Here is a 27,457-nt window from a genome sequence, read left to right on the forward strand (position 1 = left end):
ACTTTCTACAGTATAATATTTCTCCTATTGATATTACAAGAGAATTACCGTTAGGTATAACGGGGTTCCAACCCCCTTAAACGACTATCCAAAGATATCGTGTATAATCAGGGACGTATCCTAAGATAACCATAGATGTCTGCACCCCAAACAGACCTTACCCAGTCTAATCCACTAAGGAGTAGGATAAATAAGGAGCCATTACACATCCAATCACTTTCCAGTGCTCCTATACGCTCCTGCTTCTCATTCCTTTTCACGCAGCTGGTGGCTACAGTGCATTGATTTTTGTGGGCACTTTTTTCACAGTTTTTGAAGAATTGTTTTGTGATATGGCTTCCTCTTCTTCGTCAAAGTTGAGTATCTACCTCTCTTTGTCTTTGTTTGTGCTATATTTGGTTTTAGCTCCCTTCGGAGACTTATATTTTAACATTTGGTTAAAGAAAGCCTGAGCAATTCGAGTCCTGCTAGCATGGCGTTGGGCTTAGTCCCTGATGGCTTCTTATTTGTCATGTTTACTTAAATTTATGGGTAAGTTTCACGTTAGCTAGTATTTGTTTAGCATTACAATGCTAAGGACTCAATTTTATATATAATTCCATTACAATTTATTATTTTAGTCTTTTTAATATTTTAGTCTTTTTGTGAGTTCGTATCAGTTTCCGCTAGCCTAGCCTAGAGTTGGCAGTTTTTGTTGGAGACGGAGTCGCTTTTTGGGTTTTTAATTATTGAGTTTTTGGAACCACTTGTTGGCATTTCTCGGTTCACTGACCTTTTGGGGCACCTGGCCATCATGCTAAAAACGTCAGAGTTTCTCAGGGCTAAGAAGGCACAGGCACCATTTGCGAAGGGTGAGCTCATTTTTCTTGTTCAGTTGGTTTGCTGACTGGCTAATGCCTTTTTTTTTGTTTCTGGGATTCTTCTTTCGTCTTGTGGTATCTGGCCAGGCCTATACTTTAACGGTGTGTCCATCGGGCCATCGTGCTACATATGCTCTCTAGTTGGTTTACGGTATACCTTTAGAGTTCCCCTTTGTGAAGGGTGAGCCTTTTTACCTGTCGGTGCGCTGACAGTTGTGTGATGCCATATTCCAACCTTTTAGAATTTTGTTAGAATAATTATTTTCTCGGTTCTTACCTTCTCGAGGTGGGTTTCCCTGTTACTGATATCGAACTTAAATATATTTTTGTGCGTTTTTGCAATTTTGTGAAGGCCTAGCCCTTCGGAATTTTGGCCTATTAACCTGGCAGCATTCTTCTTTATAAAAAGAGTTGTCAGACTGTCAGCAATGCCGGTAATTACGGCTTCGTCGTCTCCAACGGCATTCGTTTTCTGGGCCATATTATAGCGATACGTTACTATGTTATCTATGTGGCCTATACTGCCACACACTTTTATTACGACATGATGTTTTGATACAAATTATCGACGTTTTAGTTTGATGCCGTCTTTACCGATACTGTCGTAACTGGCAGCAGTTCCCGCCCAGTATTGGGTAGTGTTATTGTGCCCTTGATTTAGTAATAGCCTTGGGAGTCGACGATGCCGTTACCTATCTGTGCCGTTACTGACGGCAAGGATATTATATTATGACGGCATATATTTTATTTCTTAGAGACTGCCTTCTAATATAGGGTTGCTCTAGTATCTGTTGGCGAGTACAAACCTCAGATCGGCATAAAGACCTTACTTCTACAACTTGCGAGGTATCTTTATGCTAGTCAGCTTTGGAGTTCTCTTTTGAGAAAGGTTCTTCTTAACTAGACTTTAGATTTAATTATTATACTTAGTTAATTACTTCCATCACTTTACTCAGATCCTTTGAGGACGTGGATTGGATTGTGCATCTTACAGGTGGGATTCTATCATGATTCCCCTTGTCAGTTTATGGTTTAAAGAATAGTCTTCTATTTTTACCTTTGGTTGCTCCAATTATCGATGCGTAGATATGTTTTGCAGGGTAGGTGACTCCGTTACCTTCCTATTAGCCCTTTCTCTGCGGAGAGAGTAGGCTATTGATTTTGATGAGCATCGTTGTTCCCTATTTCAACTGAACAATATTCAAATGATAAAAAGGGACAATTTCAGTTGGCTTTACTTCCAATCTAACGACTTTAAAGAGGTCTGGATATTGTGACCCTTTTTCTCTTTGTGGTCACAAATTGTAAATAAACACATTTTGGGAGTTAATTTCCCAATTTCTGTCTGAAATTTTGAATGCTACTAACACATTCTTTTCAGCATGGTAATCTAAAGAGATAAAGGTACTCATGGTCGTTTTCTCCTCTTTACAGGCGGGATCTTCGAAGGAGATGCATTGTCGAGTTCCAATCTGTGCCAGGACCGTGAGGTATCCCTGTGGTCATGATACCTGCAAGACACATGCTAAATGCAGGAAAATGAAGGGTCCAATCTCCTATTGGGATCCTCAGGATTGCAGGGTGTGTAAGGACTTACATCATTCTGGATGGATATCGAAGGATGTTTCTGATGACGACCGAGTGTTTTCCAGAGATCTCTTCGTTCCTGGGTCAGGGGCTTCAAAAAGAATGCTGACCCAAAGGCTCCTTATCTTCCTTCTGTAGCTTGGAAGGATATTCTTTTTCCGCAGGCGGCCCCGGACACGGTATTAGGTTACGCCCCACCTAGAGACAGACCTACCGCTCAGATTCACGTAGATGAAACTTCAAGTTCTTTGAGCCTTGACATGGACAATTTATCCTCGGTGTCTTCTTCATATCCGGGTAGAAAATCGGCTCTCCTATCAGCAGTAGATTCGGATGAACCCCTCCCTCATATGGATGATTCTTACCGGCCTGAATTGGACGAGGTTAGTGTGACTTTCGTGAGAGACTCAGTGTGTTCCGTTGTTTCAATTGCCGTTACTACGGCGGCTTCTCTATCACCTGTTACGACTATGCCTTCCTTTTCAGGTACGCCTCTTGTTTCTGTCCCTCCTCCATCCCCGGTTGAGCCAGGCGAACCAGCACTTCCTAAATTTCCATCTAACTTGGAAGACAGGTCCCTGTTGTCAAACATGAAGGCTTCTATGGAAGGGATCCAAGAATACCAAAGAAGGATGTTTAAAGCCTTACGGGAGGAGATTCAGGCTTTGCAACCTCAAGAGGATCCTTCTAAGGCTAAGGTTTTACCTTTTCAGCTTCCCTCTTGCACGCAACAAAACCTGTGGAGGTACGCAGGTCATGTGGTGCTTTTAGAGGGTATTCTTCATATTGGAGAGGGGCTAGGCTCTAGACCGGTTGCTGATCTGTAGTTTTATCCAGTATAGAGGCCTATCTCTTTTGCAATGTTAGGTTAGTTGAAGCTGTTCCGTTAAGAGACAACACTATCCCTAAAGAAACGATCCTTCTAGATCACACCAGAGCGCAGCACCTGGCAGTGAAGGAAATGAAGAAAGCAGGGTGTATTAACACAATTAGGCACTTTTGGTAAAAGGTTGGCTACTTTTATAGCACCCGACACAATGGTTTTTCCCTTGGCTTCGAAAGCCTCTTTAACTGTAGTAAAGGTCGTCAAGGAGGGTAAGTCTCTTCCGGTCTTGGAAGAATGTAAATCTGTGTCACTCGTTCTTTCCCATGACGCTGAACACTGGTTGGATATCCAGTTTACTTTTGCTGAAGGGAAATTAGATAAGGATATAGCCAGCCGGCAGTTTAATGAAAGACTGCCAAGGTTTCCGGAACACCTACTTAAGGCGAAATTGGAGCCTAGGGAGAGACTATCAGCTTTGATGTCTTTTCAATGCTTTGTAGAAATGATGATTGGTAATTTCATTGATGCCCCTGTCTTTTTGCTTTTGGCCAAGTTACACAAGGCTACTTTTATAAAGGATCTTTTTTACTTTTTTTCAGGCTGGAAGAGTCTGCAGGAAGCATGTTTTAGCATCCGCGACCATTCGTCATGAACCGAAGCATCTTATTGACGATTGTATTTGGGGTAAAGATCTTTTTCCACAGAAATTAGTAAAGGAGGTCTTGGATAAAGTGGCAGTAGAAAATAAGTGTCTTTTCCAGAGATGGGGAATATCTCTAAAAAGGAAATTTATTCCTGGGGTTGACCCTCAACCTAAGAGGTTCCGTAAACCAACATACCTTAGGAGGACCTTCAACTCTTCTTCAGGTAGTGCTTCGCAGAATACTTTCACTGTTCCTCACCCCGTGACTTCACAGGCCCCAGCATTCAATCCTGGATTGGAACAAGGGACCTCGTCCTTTCGTCCCCTCAAGACTGAAAGAGGGGGTAGAGGCCGGACCGACAGAGGACGTAGGCTAAGGAGTCGGGGTCTCCGAAGTAACAGGGGAACTATGGGCACACATCCTCAACCAAAACAATGAGGATACTCCAGTAGGGGGAAGACTGAAATTGTTCAAGGACAGGTGGGCGTTCAGTCCTTGGGTACAGAGCGTGATTTCCAGCAGTCTAGGCTGGAAATGGAAGAGACAACCTTTGAGGATCAAGAGATTTTTCCAGAAATCAACACCACATCTGGGGCAGTATGTGCAGGACCTTTTAAAGAAGAGAGTTATCCGTTGCACGAAATCTATGAAGTTTCAAGGTCATCTATTCTGCATGCCAAAGAAAGATTTGGTTATTCCTCGAACTATTCTCGACATGTCCCATCTAAACCTGTTCGTTCAGTGCGACAAGTTCCAGATGCTGACTATTTCACAGATACGGATCTTAATACCCCAGGGGCTTACACTGTCTCTATAGATCTTACCAACGCTTATTGGCATCTTCCGATAGGTCGACGCTTCTCCCCCTACGTTAGTTTCAGACTGGAGAGAAAGGCTTATGTATTCAGAGCTATGCCATTCGGGCTTAACATAGCTCCGAGGATTTTCACGAAGGTTATAGATGAAGTCGTTCAACAATTAAGGGAAAGAGGCCTTCAAGTAGCAGCATACCTAGACGATTGGCTCGTGTGGGCTCCTTCAGCAAGGGAATGCACGGAAGCAACATATCACGTGGCAAGATTCCTCCAATATCTAGGATTTCAAATAAACTCCAAGAAGTCAGGACTGAACCCGGCTCACGAGTTCCAGTAGTTAGGGATTCGTTGGAATCTAAAGACTCATACCCTTACCATTCATTCTCCACTCAAGAAAGTGCAAGTTCGTTGGTCCCAAAGATTCAAGCAATTCCACATCAATATTCTGGAGGCCATGGCAGTCTTCTTATCCCTGAAAAGGCTACAATTGAAGAACAACATTCACATCTGTCTCGTATTAGACAGCAAAGTAATAGTTCATTGCATCAACAAGAAAGGGTCAAGATCTCCTCAAATAAATCATGTAGTGATCGCCATTTTTTCATTGGCTCAGAGGAAGAGGTGGCATCTGTCTGCCTCTTACCTTCACGGAATTCAGAATGTGATGGCAGACTCTCTATCTCGAACACATCCGCTATTATTATTATTATTATTATTACTATCCAAGCTACAACCCTAATTGGAAAAGCAAGATGCTATAAGCCCAGGGGCTCCAACAGGGAAAAATAGCCCAGTGAGGAAAGGAAATAAGGAAATAAATAACTGAAGAGAACAAATTAACAATAAATCATTCTAAAAAAAAGTAATGTCAAAAGAGATATATCATATATAAACTATTAACAACGTCAACAACAAATATGTCATATATAAACTATAAAAAGACTCATGTCCGCCTGGTCAACAAAAAAGCATTTGCTCCAACTTTGAACTTTTGAAGTTCTACTGATTCAACAACCCGATTAGGAAGATCATTCCACAACTTGGTAACAGCTGGAATAAAACTTCTAGAGTACTGCGTAGTATTGAGTCTTATGATGGAGAAGGCTAGAGACAGAATGGTCACTATATGAAAAATTGTTCTCTTTTGTGCAGGAGGTAGTCCAAGGTCTTCAAGTGTACCTGTTTGCAACGAGTCTCAACAAGAAACTTCCCAACTATGTGGCACCAAATGTGGATCTAGAGACGATAGGCATGGACGTGTTAAACATGGAATGGAATCGGTGGGAGGAGATTTATGTATTTCCACCCTTCAATCTTCTCTTGAAGGTGTTGGACAAACTTTGATTGTTCAGGGGGACAGCGGCCCTGGTTGCTCCTCTATGGCCAAAGATTAACTGGTATCCTTTGGAGACAGAGATGAACCCCAGGCTGGTACCTCTACCCAGCCCGAGTCTGTCTCAAGAAATACAAAGAAAGACTGTCTTCGCTTCATCCTGGAAAACGAAAGCCCTTCATCTCATGATTTTTTCGTATTATCCCTGGAAAAAAAGATTGAAAATTCACCAGAACAAATTCGCATTTGCGGAAAATTATAAAACTTCCATTACTTTGAATCAGTATGAAATTTCGTGGAAGAAATGGGTTCGATATGTGAAAGATAAAAATCTCTATGGATTTTTGTTTTGGCTTTCTGATCAACTTACATGCGAAAGGTTTACCATCCACCACGATTGCGCTGTACAAGTCGGCCCTAGCTAGACCCATTTTATATGCTTTTGACATAGATTTTAACTCGGACCTCTTCAGCAAGATTCCGAAAGCTTGCGCCACGTTGAGACCAGCAGTTCCACCTGAGCCGATCTCCTAGTCATTGGATAAAGTTTTACAACTGGCTTCGGATATTGACAACCAAACAGCGTCTTTACAAGATTTATCTCAAAAAGTAATTTTCCTTATCGCTATGGCTTCTGGTGCTTGGATTAGTGAAATTGTGGCTCTCTCTAGAGATGAAAGTCACTTAGAATTTACAGACAATGGTGAAGTTAATTTATACCCTGATCTTACCTTTTTGGCTAAGAATGAGCTACCATCTAAATGTTGGGAACTACGGAAAAAAGTTCCCCTCGAAAGTGATCTCACCGTGTCTTGACAGGACAAAGAATGTTAAAAAAGGCCAATTATTTAGAGGTGAGACGGTTGGATCAGAGTAGTCTTTGAAACAACTGAGAGCAAAATTGGCTAATTTTATTAGAAGAGCAGATCCAACTAGCATGCCGTTGGGTCATGACCCTAGGAAAGTGGCATCATCTCTGAACTTCTTTCAGTATATGTCATTCAGAGGTTTACAAGCTTATACTGGCTGGAAGTCCACCAGGCTGTTCTTTAAGCCTTATATGAAGCAATTGGACGAAGTTCATCATTTTGTGGTGGCAGCATGTAGTGTTATAAAACCTGTTGCAACGACGTAGCCCTCAAGTGCGTCCTTGGGCATTCTTCCAGCTTATTTTCTTTAATAAGTAAACTGTCGGTTTTTGCTTCATGCTTTACATTAAACAATTTCAAAACTTTAAATTTCAGGATTCAGTTTAGCTTCTCTGAATTTTATAGGTGTACCTACATGAGCATACTATTCCTATTTTAGAACTGAGTTTAATATATTTCAGTTTCTTTGGTTGGGTTTGACACTATTTTGCATTTAGCTATATACGGCAAAATCTTTTATCTTAAGATCGCCTTCTTAAGGGGTTCTAGGATATATCAAATTGTCTCCCCTCATGATTACTTAGGTAAAGAATTTTGTCAGGGATATATTTTGGGGTACATTAGATAATCACAGTGCTGTTCATATAAACTGTATTATAATTTGCTCAAATAGATTGTCTAATAAAAATTGTATACTGTTTGATGCTTTTTATTGCTAGACTAAATCCCTGGTAGTAGAATTAAACTTAGCATACTATGGTGACTTTCTACCAACACTGCACACTAAGAATCTATTTAAAGATGAGCATTTATTCTTCAATGATTACTCATTACGCTCATGATATTGGTAATATGTGTTCTTCACAACTGTTAAAGGGAGTGTTCTTCACCAAAGGGATGGTTGATAGCGGGTCACAGATCTTTCCCTCAGAATGCTACCATATTTAAAAAAATCAAGTTCATTTTGGATTCTTTTTTAAGGTAGAAATCTATGATTATACTTCCTCATATAAGTGATGAGCACCCATTAATGGCAGGTTTTTTCCATGGAGAAGCCTCACACCGAGTATAAATAATTCTCTGGTACACTTCCATCAGGACGACATGGCTTGAGCCCAAAAGAGGGATTTTGACGTAGGAAAAATCTATTTTTGGGTGAGATAGCCATGTCGTCCTGATGCCCAACCCGTTACATCCTACTTTTCCCCACCCCTTTGCTCGTTGGAGGCTTCTATTTCACAGTAGCTCAGCTGCGACGTGGAATGGGAAGCGGAAGTGTATAGGAGCACTGGAAGGTGATAGGATATGTAACGGCTCCTTACTTATCCTACCCCTTAGTGGATTAGACTAGGTAAGGTCTGTTTGGGGTGCAGATATCTATGGATATCTTAGGATACGTCCTTGATTATACACCATATCTTCGGATAGTCGTTTCCGGGGGATGGAACCACGTGATACTTGGCGGTAATTCTCTTGTAATATCAATAGCAGAAATATTATACTGTAGAAAGTTGCCAGAAGGAACTTCCATCAGGACGACATGGCTCTCACCCAAAAATAGATTTTCCCTACGTCAAAATCCATTTAAAAAATAGAGAATCGTTTTATTGTTTTTATGTACACAGAAACATGTCGTACATGCTCTCCACAAGTTTCAGCCAATTATTTTTACAAATAATGAAGATAAAGGGGTCTTTAAATGATGACGTCATCCTTACTGCGCCGTCTGCATGACTGAGTTTGCCAGAATCATCTTTGCAAGTTTATTTTTGCATACAAACAGCAATTTTTTCACTTATGTTTCTAAATTTTGTACATCTGGCAGAGATGGAAGGCATTGGTAGAGGGTAGGTGAACGCAAACTATGATCTATGAGAAGACCAGCCAGACTTTACAAAGACGTATAGAAGTTATGATGCGTGTGTGTTTGTTTACTTACAGTTCGTATGTACAGTTTGTTTTCACAAAGTCCTCGTAAACTTTATAGCAAGGCCAAAGAAAGAACAAAAAGTAATAAGAGCGCAACAAAAAACAACCAAAAAGAGGGAATCATGAAAAAGAGTACAAAGCTGGAACATTCTGACTAAAACTCTGGCAACAATGAGAGGCCGCTGGCAACTCATGATACCCTCTCAGCAAGTGTATTAATAAAATTAGGGTTTAAATACCCCTCGTTTAGGGAGCCTTCATGTAAGAATAAACAATAAGAGTACAAAGTAAGGTTATCATAATAATGTTGTTTTGATTTATTCAATAAAAAAGCAAAAATTTAGAGAAAATCTTGGGGAGCTCATAAGTCAAAAACATACTGTACTTATTCCCACCCGGTTATTTATTCTTCAATTTTAGAGAAAAATATTGAAAAGAGGAATAAAAATCCCATGATTTAGTGTGAGAGAATTTTGATTTTCTTTTTTCTCTTTTTTCATAATTATTTTGCATTTAGGCGAAGAAAATTAAAAAAAATCCATTAAAAAAAAAGAAAAAGAAAAATCGAAAATCTGTCACACAATTATTTGGTTTATGAAACGGATTTTGACGTGGTGAGATAGCTATGTCGTGCTGATGGAAGATCCATCCGGTAGTTTCCTACTGTATAATATTTCTGCAAGTGATATTACAAGAGAATTACCGTCAAGTATCACGGGATTCTAACCCTCGGAATGACTATCCTAAGAAATCGTGTATAATCGGGGACGTATGCGTAGATAACCATAGATATCTGCACCCGTAACAGACTTAACCCAGTCTAGGAAACATATCCTCTCCCCTCATGGTACCACTGTACGTCACTGATGACGCCATTCCACATAGTAGTGTAACTACTATGAAAAGAGGCATCCTACGAGGAATTGGGGAGGGACAACTTAACGGGTGGGCCATCAAGATGACATGGCTATCTCCCCAAAAAATAGATTTTTCCGGCGTCAAAATCTGTTTTTTGGGCTCAAGCCATGTCGTCCTGATGGAAGTGTACCAGAGAGTTACCTATGACTCGGTAGGAAGCCTCAACGAGAGAGGTCCCAATACCGAAATGCACTTACAAGATTACTCCGTCAAAGCATAGGTATCACTCTCGACTATATATCCCAGAACAGTTCGGAGGCAGTATAGACAAGTATGATGATCCAACAAAGAGGCAATTAGGACCAAAGGACCGCCCTCTGCAATTGGAAAATCACCTGAGTTTAGTGTCGGGAACCCTAAAGAACCTGAAACTGAAGGAGGCATCGTAGGTAAGGCGTATGGAACCAATACCCGCCAGGAGAAATAAATCCAATTATGTTCAGGAATGATAATAATAAGGAGGCACACTAAATTTATTGCCGCTAATGTAATTATAAGCATAATAATGGGCCATAAAATAAAAGGCATGTAACAATTTACAGGCTTTTATTCACAAGAATCAGTGCAAAGGTTAACGAATAATCATCACTAACCACATATGGAAAATTTATGTACAAAGTAAATACATCCCATCCAAACCCAGACATAAGGTATAATTAGGGGACAAATACATGACATAAGAAACCGTAAGGAACTTATGACAAGATAAACCTGATCAATAGATACATAATCACATATGTACATAAAGGGGTAATCACCCAAACAAAATGAGATATAGCCTAACTAACATTTAGACAGTTAGGCTGTAGCACTGAAGGAACAAACATAGCGTCGGAGAGACACATGTGAACCTGAAAAGGAAATGATTAAGTGCATTTTTTCTGTTTTCCCTGGAGCAAAAACCAACTGTTTACTCATTGCTAATAACAAGCTGGAGAAGTGCCCTGGGCCGCACTGTGGGCTACGTTGTTGCAGCGGGTTTGAGAACACTTCCCGCAGCCACCACAAAATAGCGTATCTCCTCCAAATGCTTCAGGTAATGTCTGAAGAAAAACCAAGTGGACTTCCAACCAGTATATGCCTGCAGTCCCTCAAAGGACATATACTGGAAAAAGTTCAAGGAGGAAGCCACTTTCCTAGGGTCGTGACCCGATGGCATACTAGCCGGGTCCGCTCTTCATATAGAGTAAGAAATTTTTGCTCCTAACTGTTTCAGAGACAAATCAGACCCCACTGTTTCCCCCTAAAACAATTGACCACCCTTAAACTGCACTGTTCTTAGTAAATACACTTTTAAACACTGCACTGGACATAAGGAGCGATCACCTGATAGGGGAACTATTTTCCATGGACCCCAATGTTTAGAGGGAAGTTCATTCTTAGCTAGAAAAGCGGTATCAGGGTATAAATTAACCTCACAATTATCTACAAATTCAATGTGGCCCTCGTCTTTAGAAAGCGCCACAATTCCACTAACACGAGCCCCGGAAGCCATCGCATTTAAAAAGATGACTTTCTGAATGAGATCACGAATAGAAGCCGTTTGACTATCTATGTCTGAAGCGAATTGCAAAACTTTGTCCAAAGACCAAAAGATAGGCTTCAGCCTTAGCCTTGCACAGACCTTCGGAATTTTGTTGAAGAGATCCGAGTTAAAGTCGACATCAAAGGGGTATAGTATAGGTCTAGTGAGGGCCGATTTGTACAACGAAATCGTGGAGGAAGCTAGACCTTGAGAGTGCAAATCAGTCAGGAAACCTAAATAAAATCCATAGTAATTGACCCTGGATTCTTGTCTTTGACATATTTGACCCATTTCTTCAATGACGCTTCATAATGAGTCATGGTGGTAGACGACTTATAGTTTTCCGCAAATTCCAACTTATCACATTGAATTTGGAACTTCTTTCCCAGGGCTGGGGCAAAAAAAATCGAGATGAAGGTTGTTTGTTCTCCATGATGAAGCGTAGACAATCTCCCGCTGTACCTCCTGGGACAGAATCGGGTTGGCAACGGCACCAACTTGGGGTTCAATTCCGTCACCATGGAAAACCAGTTGCTCTTTGGCCATAGATGAGCCACCAGAGTCACCGTCCCTTTGAAAGATTGAACGGTGGGAACAAGTAAATCTTCGTCCAATGATTCCAATCCAGGGACATCGCATCCATTCCCACTGCTGCTCGATCCACGTTCAGTGCTACATAGCAAAGAAGTTTCTTTTTGAGACTCGTCGCAAACAGATCCACTTTTTCCAGGGACTTGATCCTGCACGAAGCAGAATGATTTTTCGTTGAGAGACCCCTCTGTCACTAGAGGTTTTGTCAGAGAGAGAGAATCCGCCATCACATTTCTTAGTCCCTGAAGGTGGGATGCCGACAGGTGCCAACCTTTCTTCTGAGCCAACTTAAAGATGGCTATCATTACGTCGTTTATTTTGGGAGACATCGACCCTTGTCTGTTGATGCAATTGACTATCACCTTGGTGTCGAGGACTAGACGGATTTGAATGTTCTCCTTCAAGTGTAATTTCTTGAGGGACAAGAAGACTGCCAAGGCCTCCAGAATATTGATGTGGAATTGTTGAAATTTCTGCGACCAACGGCCTTGCAATTTCTTGAGCGGGGTATGACGCCCCCAACCATCTAACGAGGCGTCCGTATGAAGTGTCACTACTAGAGGAGGAAAGCGCAATGGTACCGTCTGTGAAAGACTTTTGGCAGTGGACCACGGTTGACGTTGCTTGCGCAGTAAAACCGGAGTCTGCTTCTGATGGGCGCGAAGAGCATTGGAGGCTCTCCTTTTCCAAACTCTGCTTGCATCCTTGAGTTGTACCTTGAGGACAGGGTTCGTTACAGAAGGGAATTGTAAAGATCCTAGAACCCTCTCCTGGCGTCGCCTGGTGATCATCCCCGACTTGATCAGGGACCTGACTGACTTTGCTATTTCCTTTCTCTTGGAGGGAGGAATATATAGGGAGTGAGACTTGAGGTTCCAACGAATCCCCAACTACTGAAAGTCTTGAGCTGGGGCCAGTCTTGATTTCTTAAAGTTGATCTGAAATCCGAGGGACTGAAGGAACCATACAACTCGAGTGGCTGTTTCCGAGCACTCCAGTGCTGAGGGAGCCTACACTAGCCAGTCGTCCAGGTACACCACTACTTGAAGGCCTTTTTCCCAAAGTTGATGTATGACTGCGTCTATAAGCTTTGTGAAAATCCTCGGAGCTATGTTGAACCCGAATGGCATAGCTCTGAATACATAGCCCTTTCTCTCTAGGCAGAAACCAAGGTAGGGGAGAAGCGTCGACCTATTGGAAGATGTCAATAAGCGTCAGTAAGATCTATAGAGATGGTGAAAGCCGCCAGGGGTAATAAGGTCCGCATCTGCGAAAGTCAGCATCCAGAACCTGTCGCACTGGCGAACAGGTTTAGATGGGACAAGTCGAGAATAGTTTGAGGTAAGCTCAAATCTTTCTTTGGCACGCAAAATAGACGACCTTGAAATTTCTTAGATCTCGTGCAACGGATAACTCTTCTCTTCAGAAGATCTTATACATATTGTTCCAGATGAGGTGTTATTTTCTGGAAGAATCTCCAGAGCTTTGGTGGCCTTTGTTTCCACTTCTGACCCAAGTCGTTGGAAATGACGCTTTGTGCCCAAGGACTGAAGGACCAACGGTCCTTGAACAAGGCCAGTCGTCCCCCTACCGGGAGACCTTCATTGTTTGTGTTGAGGACGTGAACCTCTTCCTCCTCTGCCGTCCCGATGTCCCCGACCCCTGGACTTGCTTCCTCTGTCATGGCAGCCTCTGACCCCTTTTTCATTCTTTGGAGATCGAAAGGAAGATGACCCTTGCTCATATACAGGGTTGAAGGTCGGGGACTGTGTCACCACTTGCTGGGGCAAAGCGTAGATGGTCTGAGGAATGGCGGCAGGGGGAGGAGCAAACGACCTCCGATGATAAGTCGGTTTACGAGACCTCTTGGGTTGTGGGCCTCCCCCAGGGGTGAACTTCCTCTTCAAGGAGATCTTCTGGAAAAGGCTATTGTTCTCTGCAACAACCTTATCCGTGACTTCCGTCACTAATTTTTGAGAAAACAGGACTTTTCCTCAGATGCTAGTCGCTGAGACGTTTCGGCTCGTGGCGGATGGTAGCTGTGGCAAGTTCATGCTCTGTACAGGCTCTACGAGCCTGAAAAAAAGCATAAAGATCCTTCATAAGGGTGGCGAGATGAGTCTTTGCCAACAAGGAAAAGACTGGGGCATCTGTAAAATTCCCGATCATCATCTCCATGAAGCACTGCAGAGACATCAACACTGACAACCTTTCCTCACCTCCAGCTCAGCCGTAAGAGGGTGTTCAGGAATCCTGGACTGCTCATTAAACTGGCAGCCGGCCGCATCCTTATCCAGTATACCCTCAGCAAAAGTAAACTGGACATCAGTCCAGTGGTCAGCATCATGTGGTAAGATAAGTGAGACTGGTTTGCACTCTTCCAAAGCTGGGAGAGGCTTACCCTCATGAATGGCTTTCTCAACTACCACATAGCCCTTCGAGGCAAATGGGAAGACCATTTTGTCCGGAGCCACGAAGGTGGCCAACCTCTTATTGAAGGCGCCAAGCTGTGTATTGATACACCCAGCCGTCTTCATCTCTTTCACTGCCAGGTGTTGGGCCCTTGTGTGTTCCAGGAGGATCGTTTCCTTAGGAATGGTATCATTCCTCAACGGAACCCCCTCAGCTAGCCTCATGTAGCAAAAAGGGTAGGAATCAATGTCGGGGTAAAGGTCCAGATCCGCCACCGGTCTAGAACCCAGCCCTTTGCCAATGTGGAGGATGCCCTCGGAGAGCATGGCGTGGCCAGCATACCTCCAAGGATTTTGCTGCGTGGAATAAGGTAGCTGTAAGGGCAATACTTTATCCCTAGTCGGCTCCTCTTGCTTCTTCAAGGCCTGGATATCTTCGCGTAAGGCCCTGAACATCATCAGCTGGTATTGCTGATTACCCTCCATGAAGGCTTTCATGTTAGCCATAAGTACCGGATTCATTGTACAGTAGTACCCGAGGTACTTGGGAACTGAGGGAGCTCCATGAGCCCAGCAGGAGATGATGGGTGGAAAGAGGCAGGAACAGCTCCGTCACGGAAGAGATAGTCGTCACCGTAAGCAGGGAGGCCGTTGTCGTAGTGGGGGCTGAAGTGGTAGACACCACTGAATCCTTGATGATCCCCAAACTTGCATCATCCACCTCCAGCAGGTTAGTCATCCACTGAAGGGAGGGGTTCTTCCTCTGACTCCACCGTGCAGAGGAGAGCCGATTCCTTACCCAGGGAGAAAGAGGAGACCATAGACATCCTCTCAGAGTCTAGGCTCATCGCACCCAACGCTTAGTTGACCTGTAGCAGGACCGTCGGGAGGGGTTTAGGTTTAAAATAGCCCAAAACCGAATCAGGTGCTGCCTTGGGGAAGAGGATATCCTTCCACTCGTTAGAGGGGAGGTAAGGGGTCTTCAGATCCGAGTTCTTCTTGAAGCCTCTTGCGCAGCTGCGAAGGGACCGCTGGAAGAACACGCGGTTGTCATCGGAGGTATCCTTCGAGACCCATCCAGAGTGATGCAGGTCGTTATACACACTGCAATCCTGAGGGTCCCAGTACGAGACTGGACCTTTCATCCTGTGACACTTCGCATGTATGCGGCAACTATCGTGACCGTAAGGATGCCTCACGGTCTGGCACAAATCTGCACTTTACAGTGCATCTCTGTCGTAGGCACCGCCAGTAAGGAGAAAAAAAGTTTAAATGAAAATTGAGTCCTCTAACAGTTACCAAAAGCTGCAAGAAATGAGTTAGTAACATTATATGCTGACAATTGAGGGAATAGTAATCCCCAAATTGTGTGTAAATGCAGTTGGTGAGAAAGGAGGAGATAAAGTACAAAATGTCCATTCCCCTATTAAATGACGTTAGATGGGAATAAATAGCCTCCTTAGAGTCAGTTGCTATAGGCCCAAAGAGAGGGAGGGGTCTCATGGAGAGAACCGTCGCTCGTATATCTCCGCAGAGAAATAGCCAATTAGAAGGCAACGGTATAGCTAAACTTAATAGTTTAAGCAATCGACGCATCGATTAATGAGCAAGAGTCTATAGCAGCCTGAGGGCTATGAATACAGGTTGATAACCAAACTTAGGGAAGACCCGGGATTGGGAACTAGCCTATAGAGTTATCATCCCTCTATCCAATCCACACCTTCAGAGAGGAATGGGCAAACTGATAGAAAACCAGTATGTAGTGGTTATTTCATACCGAGGCCTAGAAGACCTTTGGTAAAAGGGATTCCCAGGCCTAGCATACATAAAGAAGCCTCAAAAGTTGAAGGAGTAAGGCCTTTATGTTGATCTGTAGTTGAATTCACAAACAGTCAGTAGAGAACCCACCTTAGGTTAGGTAAGGCGGTCTCAGATAAAGAGGACAGAAAGGCATGTGCCCTAGAGGTACCAGCGTTGCTGGAAGTACCGGTAGTGCCAGGGGGTTAACGGCATTGCCGCCAGCATCCTATGTGCCCTAAGGCACTGGTATAGACATCCACTCCCATAGACAAGTACTAGCCCCGCCGCCAGTAACGGCAATGCCGTCAGGGGCAATGGTGCCTAAGGGCGGCGGAGATAAACGGCAAGGGTTTCCGCAGAAAACACCTTGCCATAGGTGAAGGCAGTGTCGCCAGTAACGACGTATCGCCGGTACAGGTACTATAGGATAGTGTGCTGATGGGTGGCAGCAAAGCAGTGAGGTACCAGCACTGTCGTCAGTCTGACAGCTTACCCCCTCAGGAAGAAGCATGCTGGCAGCCATGGAGGTTCAGATCCCAGAAGGAACCAACCCCCACGATCAACAAATGCAAATACACAACAGCATAATGATCAAATTCATGCAATGTCAGTCCCGGAAAGGCTAGGATATAAAAGAGAGGTGACAGCATGGTGTAGCTATACCCATGCACCATATAAACATTCCCTAAACAATCCCCAGAACAGAGGCCACGGCAAGGATGTCAGGCTCAGAAAGAAATCTGGGTTCAATCCACAGGTTATCCCAACAAGGGAGAGTCTAGACAAAGACACTCTGGGCTGCTGCACCTTGAATCCAAGGAAAGGTTAGAAAGACACTAAAACCAATGCCACGCCGTCAGAGACGGCGAAATAAAGGATGCCGCAGGTCGATTGAGAAATCTCAAAGGCTATGAGGTAACGGCAGTGCCGGTAAGTCAGCACACCAAGTTGAGATAACCCTTCGCAAAGGGGGGGGGGGGGGGGGGGGGGGCTCCAATGGACTGCACAGTCTTAGCATGAGAGATCACAAGCGAATGCAACATGGTGGACCAACAGATTTGCCGACGCGGGCTAAGCTAAGCCTAATAGGTTGAAGAAACGGGGAGATCGAAGGCAGTCGGGCATAAGGGCTCAGTAAACTAGCAAAACCAAGGTAAAAAACCCTATAAGGGTAAAATGGCCACTGCCAACGAGTCCAGTAAGAAAGACCTGATCGCCAACGGCGAGCCGGTCTCCAACTAATACTTACCACTCTCTAAGCTAGACTAGCCGGGACTGACACGCACAAAAATATAAATTACTTTGATGCATGGTAAATGTATTCACAAAACAGAGCTCAAAGCATCGTAATGCTAAAAATAAGGCTAGATAACGTGATACTAGTGAAATAAGACTAAATGAACACGAAATAAGAGGGCGGTTGGGTACGCGAAATGACAATCAATGGCTAGCTGGACTCGGAGCGCATGGGTCTCTCATCACCTAATAAAGATAAATAACCACTCCCCGAGGGGGTCTAATACGGTGACAGCTAATTCAAACTGTAAAAGAAGAGGGTACAGTACTCAACTTAAACGACAAAGAGGAAGCCATCATGCATGGAAAAACTCCAAAAAAGCCGAAATAAGCGCACTTGAAAAAAATTCGTACAAAGTAGGACGCTGCGAAGAAAGGAATGGCATCATCAGTAATGTACGGTGGTACCATGAGGGGAGAGGATATGTAACGGCTCCTCACCTATCCTTCCTCATAGTTTCCTAGACTAGGTTAAGTCTGTTAGGGATGCAGATATCTATGGTTATCTATTAATACGTCCCTGATTATACACGATATCTTATAATAGTCGTTCCGGTGGTTAGAACCCTGTGATACCCGACGGTAATTCTCTTGTAATATCACTCGCAGAAATATTATACAGTAGGAAACTGCCGGAAGGGCCTTCCATCAGGATGACCTGGCTTGAGCCCAAAAATTAGTTTTGATGGTATTTTTTTTTAAATCATGATTTTTCTGATAAATCAAAATGTTTTTGATCAAATGACTTAAAATTTTTATATGATGAAGGTATATGTCTAAGACATATATAGAAATAGTGTATTTTGAAAAAATAAAACAAAAATACAGGACATAGTGGACAGTCCCTTAATCTCATGATTATTTATTTACAATTATTTTTATATCAATAAGTACATTTTCATGTTAAAAAACTCAATGAACAGTACTTTATGGTATGTACTAACGCAAAATACTACCCTGCATATCAAACATAGATTTATATTTCTTTAATTTTAGTGAATAAGTGACAGATCATAACATATTTTTTCCTCTTAATGTCATGCTTATTTATCTACATTCAATTTTATATCAATATGCACATTTTAAGTTAAAAAAGCCATGAACAGTACTGTATTGAATGGTAAACTATGCTCTCTCTCTCTCTCTCTCTCTCTCTACATTTAATTTAGGCATTCCTTCTGATTTTACATAACTGTAATTCTAAAATATTGTTAGTGTGTGTGCATGTGTGCATGTATGTGTGATGTGCTTTAGTTGCTTACACCGATAATATATGAGTATACATACAAGTACATATTAACATCAAGGAATCTTGCTTGTATTACAATAAAATAGCTTGAAAATACATTTATAAACAACAGGTAGCTTATCTATTGATGCATCTATAATGAATTTTGCTTATATATGTGTATATATATATATATATATGTATATATATATATATATATATATATATATATATATATATATATATATATATATATATATATATATATATATATACAGTATATATATATATATATATATAATATATATATATATATATATATATATATATATGTATATATATTTGTAATTTTGTGTATGTTTTGCTTATGTATTTATATAGATAAGGCTACCGCATTGACATATAAATAACTGTAATGAAAGTAAAATAAGAAGAAAACAAGAATATACCCGCCACTAGAAATGACCCTTTTTAGCAGGTGTCTAACGAGCTTTCGGACTCCGCCTACGCACACCTGAGTCAAGCCCAGGTAGCGGGTAAGGGAGTGTCATTGTTCTCTAAATCTCTATATGTATGTTCGTACTTTTGCTTTCCCTATAAAATGTAAGAAACCTCTCTCAATAAATCAGTCCTCTGAGGAAGTATCACGAAACTAGTCAGGACTCAAGTGTATATTCTGTATTTTCATTTTCCCTGTGGTTCTTCTGCATATATATATATATACAGTATATATATATATATATATATATATATATATATATATATATATATATATATATATATATATATATATATATATATATATATATATATATATATATATATATACACACACACATTTCTTAAAGTGGACAGGGAAATAGGCAGTTCTAAAATTCCATTTATCATATATCCCGACGTTTCGTGATCATCATTATCACATCTTCCAGGGCTACAAATAAGAAGTACATATATAACATTAAGAAACAGTAATAAAAAATATAGAAATATAAAAAATATAAAAAGTAAAAAGTAGTAAAAAACTAAAAATTCAAGTAAAAATATACATAAAACAGAAGTGGAACCAACCTCGCAGAAGCGCATATAAAAACTGAATGGCCTCAACAATTACAGAACAAAACAAAGAAATCTATGACAAGTACAATTGAGTGGAGGAAGTTTGGGCGTTTAACGACAGAACCAGTGTTTTAATCAAAATTGACTCCAGAATAGGCAGGTCATGGTAATTAGATACCTGTCCTATAATGCTAAAATCTTTATTGTCAATATTTATTTTGCAAATTTTTGTATGATTGCAAATATTTGAATGTTCTGGGTTGGATATTCTGCAACCTGTTCGAAAACTAACACCTCTTTGAGAGTCAATTCTGACCTTCAAGAAACTCTTAGTAGATCCTACGTAGGTCCCAGAGTTACACTTTGGGCAAATATATCGATACACTACACCAGAGGACATCAAAGGACTCAATCGATCCTTAAAGTGAAAAACCGAGCCAACTTTGAGAGGATTCTTGGGAATTAAGTTTACTACTTTAAGGATCGATTGAGTCCTTTGATGTCCTCTGGTGTAGCATATCGATATATTTGCCCAAAGTGTAACTCTGGGACCTACGTAGGATCTACCAAGAGGTTGTCGAAGGTCAGAATTGACTCTCATAGAGGTGTTAGTTTTCGAACAGGTTGCAGAATATCCAACCCAGAACATTCAAATATTTGCAATCATACAAAAATTTGCAAAATAAATATTGACAATAAAGATTTTAGCATTATAGGACAGGTATCTAATTACCATGACTTGCCTATTCTAGAGTCAATTTTGATTAAAACACTGGTTCTGTCGTTAAACGCCCAAACTTCCTCCACTCAATTGTACTTGTCATAGATTTCTTTGTTTTGTTCTGTAATTGTTGATGCCATTCAGTTTTTATATGCGCTTCTGCGAGGTTGGTTCCACTTCTGTTTTATGTATATTTTTACTTGAATTTTTAGATTTTACTAATTTTTACTTTTTATATTTTTTATATTTGTACATTTCTTATTACTGTTTCTTAATGTTATATATGTACTTCTTATTTGTAGCCCTGGAAGATGTGATAATGATGATCACAAAACGTTGGGATATATAATAAATGGAATTTTAGAACTGCCTATTTCCCTGTCCACTTTAAGAAATGTCAATTACTGGCTGCCGCCACCTTCTCTGCTGATATATATATATATATATATATATATATATATATATATATATATATATATATATATATATATATATATATATATATATGTATATATATATATATATATATATATATATATATATATATATATATATATATATATATATATATATATATATATATATACACTATATAAAATATTGGAAGCAAAAACATATGTTTAGAAAAATGATAGCCCTAACTTGATCAAAATTGGGAATGAATTTAGAGCAAAGAATCAACATCATTTGTATGTTTTGAGCAAATTCATCAGTAAGCTTACCAGTATTTCATAGTGGTCAATGTGCAAAAATTGTAATGGGTCACATAAAAATTGTCCAAAAGATATTATTTAGTTGTTGCTACGATCTGCTATCAGATGCCAGGAAATGGCATGTAAGGGAGTTTCCTGGAGAGAGAGAGAGAGAGAGAGAGAGAGAGAGAGAGAGAGAGAGAGAGAGAGAGAGAGAGAGAGAGAGAGAGAGAGAGAGAAATTCTGGGGGAGGCCACCCAAATAGCCCCAGTCAGTACCTCTTCAGGCGAAATTTAGCCCCCCCACCCACCCTAAAAAGCTTTCTATGCCCTTGCACTGCCCTTAACCTTCTAACAATTATACTAGAGCTTTGTTGGGGCTCAACTTCATCTACCATAATTTGGACAGTGCACTACTTTTAGCTAAATCTCTGTAAAGGGATTCAGCAACCATATGGTTGCTTGATTCCTATGATAAACAACATATACGTATACAGTACGAAAGGTAGTGGGCAGAGAATACTTCACTGAATATCACAAGCTATTACATTTTTATAGTCACTGTGGTACCCATTAACATCTACTCTTTGCAATTGACTACTTGAAAATTCATTAATAATCCAATCAAAAGCACCATAAAATGAAGGCTAATCATACAAGCTTCCTGACCTCAATTAATGAATTTCTGCACAGTTTTGGAAATTTTAAGGACATCACATTCCCAAAGGCCTTTGCAAAGGACAAACTGCAAACTATGAGAAAGATGATTAATGTACTTTCAGCATACTTGAAAAGAACCCCTTCTCGCTAACTTGCAAAAAATAACAGATAACTTAGGAACTAAGAAATAAAGTGCCTTTATAAAAAAAAAATGAGTCTACACCTCCACAGCATCAAGGTCCAGTAAAAGTGCTTTAATTTTATGGGAACAATAAGTAAAACTAGTTAGTTTAGCTTCAGAAAATAGGAATGAGGAAGATTGAGTTTCTCATTACTCTACTTAATGTCAAATATGTCAGCATGAAGGGCTGCCTTTTCATTTGGACAGTAACAGCCATCTTGTTTAAGCAAAGGAGGAACTGTTATGTCTACACTAAAGAGAGTGGATAAGAGGGTAGCACCCTTTTATGTTCCAGGGTTGTACCAGAAAGGGTTTCTTTTATAGTAAAATTGCATTCCTTTTCACTTGAAGCATAGTCTTTGAGCAACAGCTCAAAGACAGAACTGATGTATTCAAAGATAACAATTCTCCTGTTTATCAAATTAAGCACATCTACAATCATCACTGAACCAAAGTTTGTCATTCATTCCATACTTTGATACAAAAGATGAATATGCCTATCAATCATATAGATAACATTTTCATTTAAAAGAATAGTCTCAACACACATTTGTGACCAATTCAAATGCCAATAATCACTCAAAATGCCATTCCAGTTTGCTTCAGATTTGATATTTATCTAAGATGAGTATGACCAGGGGAATCAGTGCATACAACTGTAGGTCCTAGCACTTGCCAGACTTGTGAGTAGCTTCACTTATGATTTGCTCACAGCCTGATTCAGAAACAAAATCTAAAGCTCTAAGCAATGGCTATCAATAAGAGATACGAAATTTAGCCACCACTCATTATGGTGAGCATCGAAATCACCAACAACCACAAAAGATGCCTTTCTATTATTGTACTGTACATTCTTGTTTCTTACTCGCATTGCTAAGAAGATGATCCGAGTCTGGATTTCGATAGGCATAGTTCAAATAAAAGTTGTTATGCCTATCACATCCTTCTATGATTCGAATATTATGATATCCACAAAAAAAAAACAGGAATTATGAAAAGAAAGGTACTCAGTCCTAATATATCCCACCATGCCCATTGCTCTAGGAATGTAATCACGTTTCAAAATTTTTGGTTTGTGTAAATCTGGAACAGGCAGCTCAGATGAATGCCTATTTTGAGAAACAGAAGTTTCTAAAATATTATATAATAACATACTGTCTGGAGGCAACTGCCATATAGTGCATCAATAATATAACACACTAGACGAAATAGGAGCAATCTGGGATACACTGGTCCTAAAGTTTTCTTAGTATCACCAGACAGAAAAAAAAGAATTGAAAATAATAAAAAGGTCTCATTAGCCTTGAAAAAACTTAACAATAAAGATAACAAAAATTATGTACTCGACTATATACAGGGAAAGTACAATTGCAACCCATAAACTAGAAAACAAAATGTTGTATAAAATTGGTCAACAAAGGCAGAGCCGACACACCTTATAAGGCTCATTACTCTCCAGGATAGCCCCCTCAACATTTCAGATATACAATACACCTGTCTTACGATAGGTATTGTATTAACATATACAGGTAAATATTCTTCTTGAAAACATACAACCAAACAACTTTCCTTCTACTGTACTGTATAGCAAAATGTATGATCGAACTCCTACACCTTCAAGAGTCATTTCTTGCTTCTATACAGACCATCTGATAAAACAAACTATTGGATATAATGCTGACCTTTCCCCCACCAATTAGCTCATTATAGCGATGGTTAACTGCAACAACGATGAGGATAAAATAATGATAATGGCAATAATAATAAAAGCTAAAATATTGTTTATAGCATAGTACTAGTAAACCCAACATTTTAGCAATTTGCATAAGCGTTTTATCTCACTTGCTGAATGGGGAAAAATTATTAGAATACATTAAAAGTTTTTGTGGTTAATACTATGCCCTGAAAGTTGAAATAAAATATGAGTAAATAAGGCAAAACATCATATATACTGTAGTATCATGCTAATGTAATGCATACAATGACATACCTCCTGGTGCTGCCAAGTGGTTATCAGCGTTGTTGTTACCATCAAGTGGGGGATTAACTTGGCCAATGGATTGTGGTGGAGCTAATACACCTCCATTGAAATTTTCTCCATTAATATTGTTATTATTCTGTGGTGCTGAAAATAGAGATATTGATTAATAAAACAATAGGGGCAATAAGAATTTTTTAAATACATGCAACAAACTATATATCTCAAAAATAAAGTTATATTACTTTGTACTTACTATATCACAATGAAGAGGAAACATGAAAATAAAGACAATCGTAAGTAAAGGATTTCTTTCAATTCACATATGGCCACAAAAATATATAAATTAATAAATCAATACATAAAAAATCAATAAAAGTAAATAAATAAAATTAAATACTATAGACAATACAGCATATGATAATGTGCTAATAATATTAAAAGAGCAAAAATTTATGAAAGCAATGAGCATAATGCATTCAGCTCGATAAAATAATCTAAAAAGAAATGTCGATTCTGAACCAATGTAGTGCACAAAGAAAATTTAAGTACTGCATTGAAGGCTAATCACTTTCAGTTCATTTAATTGAGTGTATGTCTAAAACTAGGAACACTATAGATTGATTTAACGGTTGTCTGACATCATGACATCACTGTTCATTGACACTGATATTTATCAAAAGTATTATTCCGTATTTCTAGGAATTTAGAAATATACAAATTATGACAATAAAATTGATCATATCTTTGAGTGACTGATTGGTTTAAGTGTGGTCTGGCATTATGCCATCGAAGTTTATTACAAATATTCATTAAAAAATTTAATTCCTATTCTAGGAATTTATAAATACCCAAATTAAACCAATAATATTGATTATACTTTTGGTGGGAAACCAGCTTCTAGGTTTATATATAAAAATGCCTTTGATATACATTATATTTCCTTCAGGAATCCTAGTAAGGATGTGTGTCGATTTCAAAGATCCCTGAAACTGGGGCATTCAACAAGCATATGGCTGACAGTCTGGGGGCTAAACAATCTTTACAAAATGGTGGATTACCAGCCATCAAGTTTTCAAGAGTTAGGTGAGTGTGTCTAGTATGTGATCTGCACAGTGTTGTTTCCATCTTCTGGGCATATCTCCATACTTCCAAGGAGATATAACATCCGTGATCTCTTTAATTTTATTTTGATTGACCTACTCTCAACATTTTTGCCAAGGGACTCTAATTGAAGCCTTGATTAGAGGCTTGGAGTCAGTATGTATACCAAAGTGGATATCTTGTAGATGTACGTTCAACTGTAGCCAACTTCGTTATTTGCTAGTTTACCTGCCTATTCATTCCCATCAACTACTACATGAGGTGAAACAACAAAGTTTCATTTTTAATCCTCTTTCTCAAAGAAATTATGTCACTATAATATTTTCCAGACTAAAGGGTTACTTGAATTAAAATCACAAAGTGCGTTCACTACGCTTTTGAATCACAAATAATAGCGATGTTGCCTTCTTCCTTAATATGTTATTTTCTCGATGGATGTTAAAGTACCATACAGTTCTGCAGTAAAGATAGAAGCTAAAGGAGGTGGAGAGCTATACAATAAAACACTACTATACTGGATTTGAATCCTTCAGTCAAAATGAATTTAGCACCAATATGTTCTTCAGCATGTTCCCTAAAAAGAATTAATAAGCTTCCACCTGTGTCTTGTTATTTTTAAAACCTTTGAATTACTTAAAAATTGGTTTGGTAAATCCCATGGAGTAAGTGGTATTTCGAATTGCAGTCCTTTATTTCCCGTTATACTAAAATTTATCAACAGCTGTTTCAACCTAAACCCATAATGTTGAGGTGATTTTGGGTGTGCCTCATAATCACTGTTAACAGTCTAAAGAGCTAGACCTTCGAAGTCACGGTAGCCTATTTAATACCTAATGATACAAGAGTGCCTGGGGATATTTAGAGTTTGGGCTAGCTGAGACAAATATTTTGTACCCATACAATCTCAGCATTTTCCAAGGTTTTGCCCCAATCTTGGAGCCATTGACATCAACCCCCTTTTTATTAACTGTGAGTTAAATGCTCCTTTCAATCAAAGGCATTTATGTTGATGCGCTAAAAAAAATTAAATAATAAAAAAAAACAATTAATAAATAATGGTAATTTCCTTATCAATCTAGAATTATGAACTGCTCTCAGGATTCCATGCCTCCATGTAATGTTATATGACTTTTCAACATGCAAAAATATAGATACTGTACTGCATATGGTGCTGTACAGAAGCAATACTCCCCAATTTTAGGATTTAGGATCCATTACTGCATCCATAGTTGAATATACTCTCCTACAGGCACATTGAGTTGGTGAAAAAATTTCCCCCTTTCCAGATACCAAACAATCTTCTAAGTACCATCTTCTCCAGGTTCAAAGTAATTAGACAGTAATTTCTGCTAAAACATTTTCATTACTTCGTTTTCAAAAATCTAAAATAATAGTTGGCTCCGACAATGTTGGGTAACTCCTGTCTTGCCTTATTCTGTTAACTCTCTTGTCATCCTGCCCATGACAAAAGCACTTTGAGGCTCTTCACTTGCATCCAGGGAGTAAAGTTATTTTTGCAGTGTACTGATGGTGTTCGTGAAGTGCTAGTGCATTGCTATTAAGTGATTGCAGAAAGAGGTGAACAGTATTGGAAGTTTTTAAGGCAAAAATTGTGAAAAAATGACAGAAAAAAAAGAGAATAGGTAGTGTGCTGAAAAGATCACATTAAAGTTTCAGTCAGTGCTTTTTGATGAAATAGTGAAGTGGGTAATGAGGAATATACAATGGGATCTAAATCAGTATTGCGAGGGCAATAACTGCCAGATTTACAGTATAAATTTTATGGCCTTGAACAGAAAAGCAAAAAGATTTTACTAAAATCAGTCTTTTCGACTTAATAGTGATATACACAGTCTCAAAATGAGAATAGATATAAAATTATATTTATACAGAAGAATGGGATCCTTTGCTGCCAGTTTTTTTAAGATTCCAGATAAAACAGATTTTAGGAAAGATGAAAGTACAAGGTTAATGGATGTTATGTATTCTGTATTGTAGTGCTATATGCACTACGGGTATCAAGAGTAATGTTGCACAGTATTGCATTAATAAAACATGTTTCAGCATAGTTTATAAGGGTAATAGCGTAGGTTATCAAGAATTTAATAATTTATTAATCATCCCAAAGTTAGGATGTGTTTTCTATCACACCAGAAGACGAGTTGGCGATGAGGCTGGGATAAAAGGATTCACTCTTAACTAATAAACTTTCATTATCCCGGTATGGTTGAGGGCTGTATTTAACATTGCTAACCAACAGCATATCCAATAATCGCTGAAGACGGGGTAAAAGGATTCATTCTCAACTAATAAACAATTATTATTCCAGATATGTTCGAGGGCAGTATTCAACATTAATAACCAACACCATATCCAACAATTGGCGACAGTCAAAATGAAAACCATCAGAGAAACAGCCGCAAAAGAAGAGCCA

General features: G+C 39.6%; 1 protein-coding gene across 8 annotated transcripts in view; it reads right to left on the reverse strand.

The window, feature by feature from the left end:
• LOC137641352 (protein GOLM2-like) overlaps positions 1-27,457 on the reverse strand; it is a 756,580-nt gene that overhangs the window by 141,202 nt on the left and 587,921 nt on the right. For all 8 annotated transcript variants that reach the window (XM_068373821.1, XM_068373825.1, XM_068373823.1 and 5 more), the window contains one exon: positions 23,932-24,066. In XM_068373821.1, the coding sequence (XP_068229922.1) occupies positions 23,932-24,066 (135 nt within the window). The remainder of the gene's footprint in view (positions 1-23,931; positions 24,067-27,457) is intronic.

The sequence above is a fragment of the Palaemon carinicauda genome, chromosome 5, assembly GCF_036898095.1.
Source record: "Palaemon carinicauda isolate YSFRI2023 chromosome 5, ASM3689809v2, whole genome shotgun sequence".
NCBI classification, from domain to species: domain Eukaryota; kingdom Metazoa; phylum Arthropoda; class Malacostraca; order Decapoda; family Palaemonidae; genus Palaemon; species Palaemon carinicauda.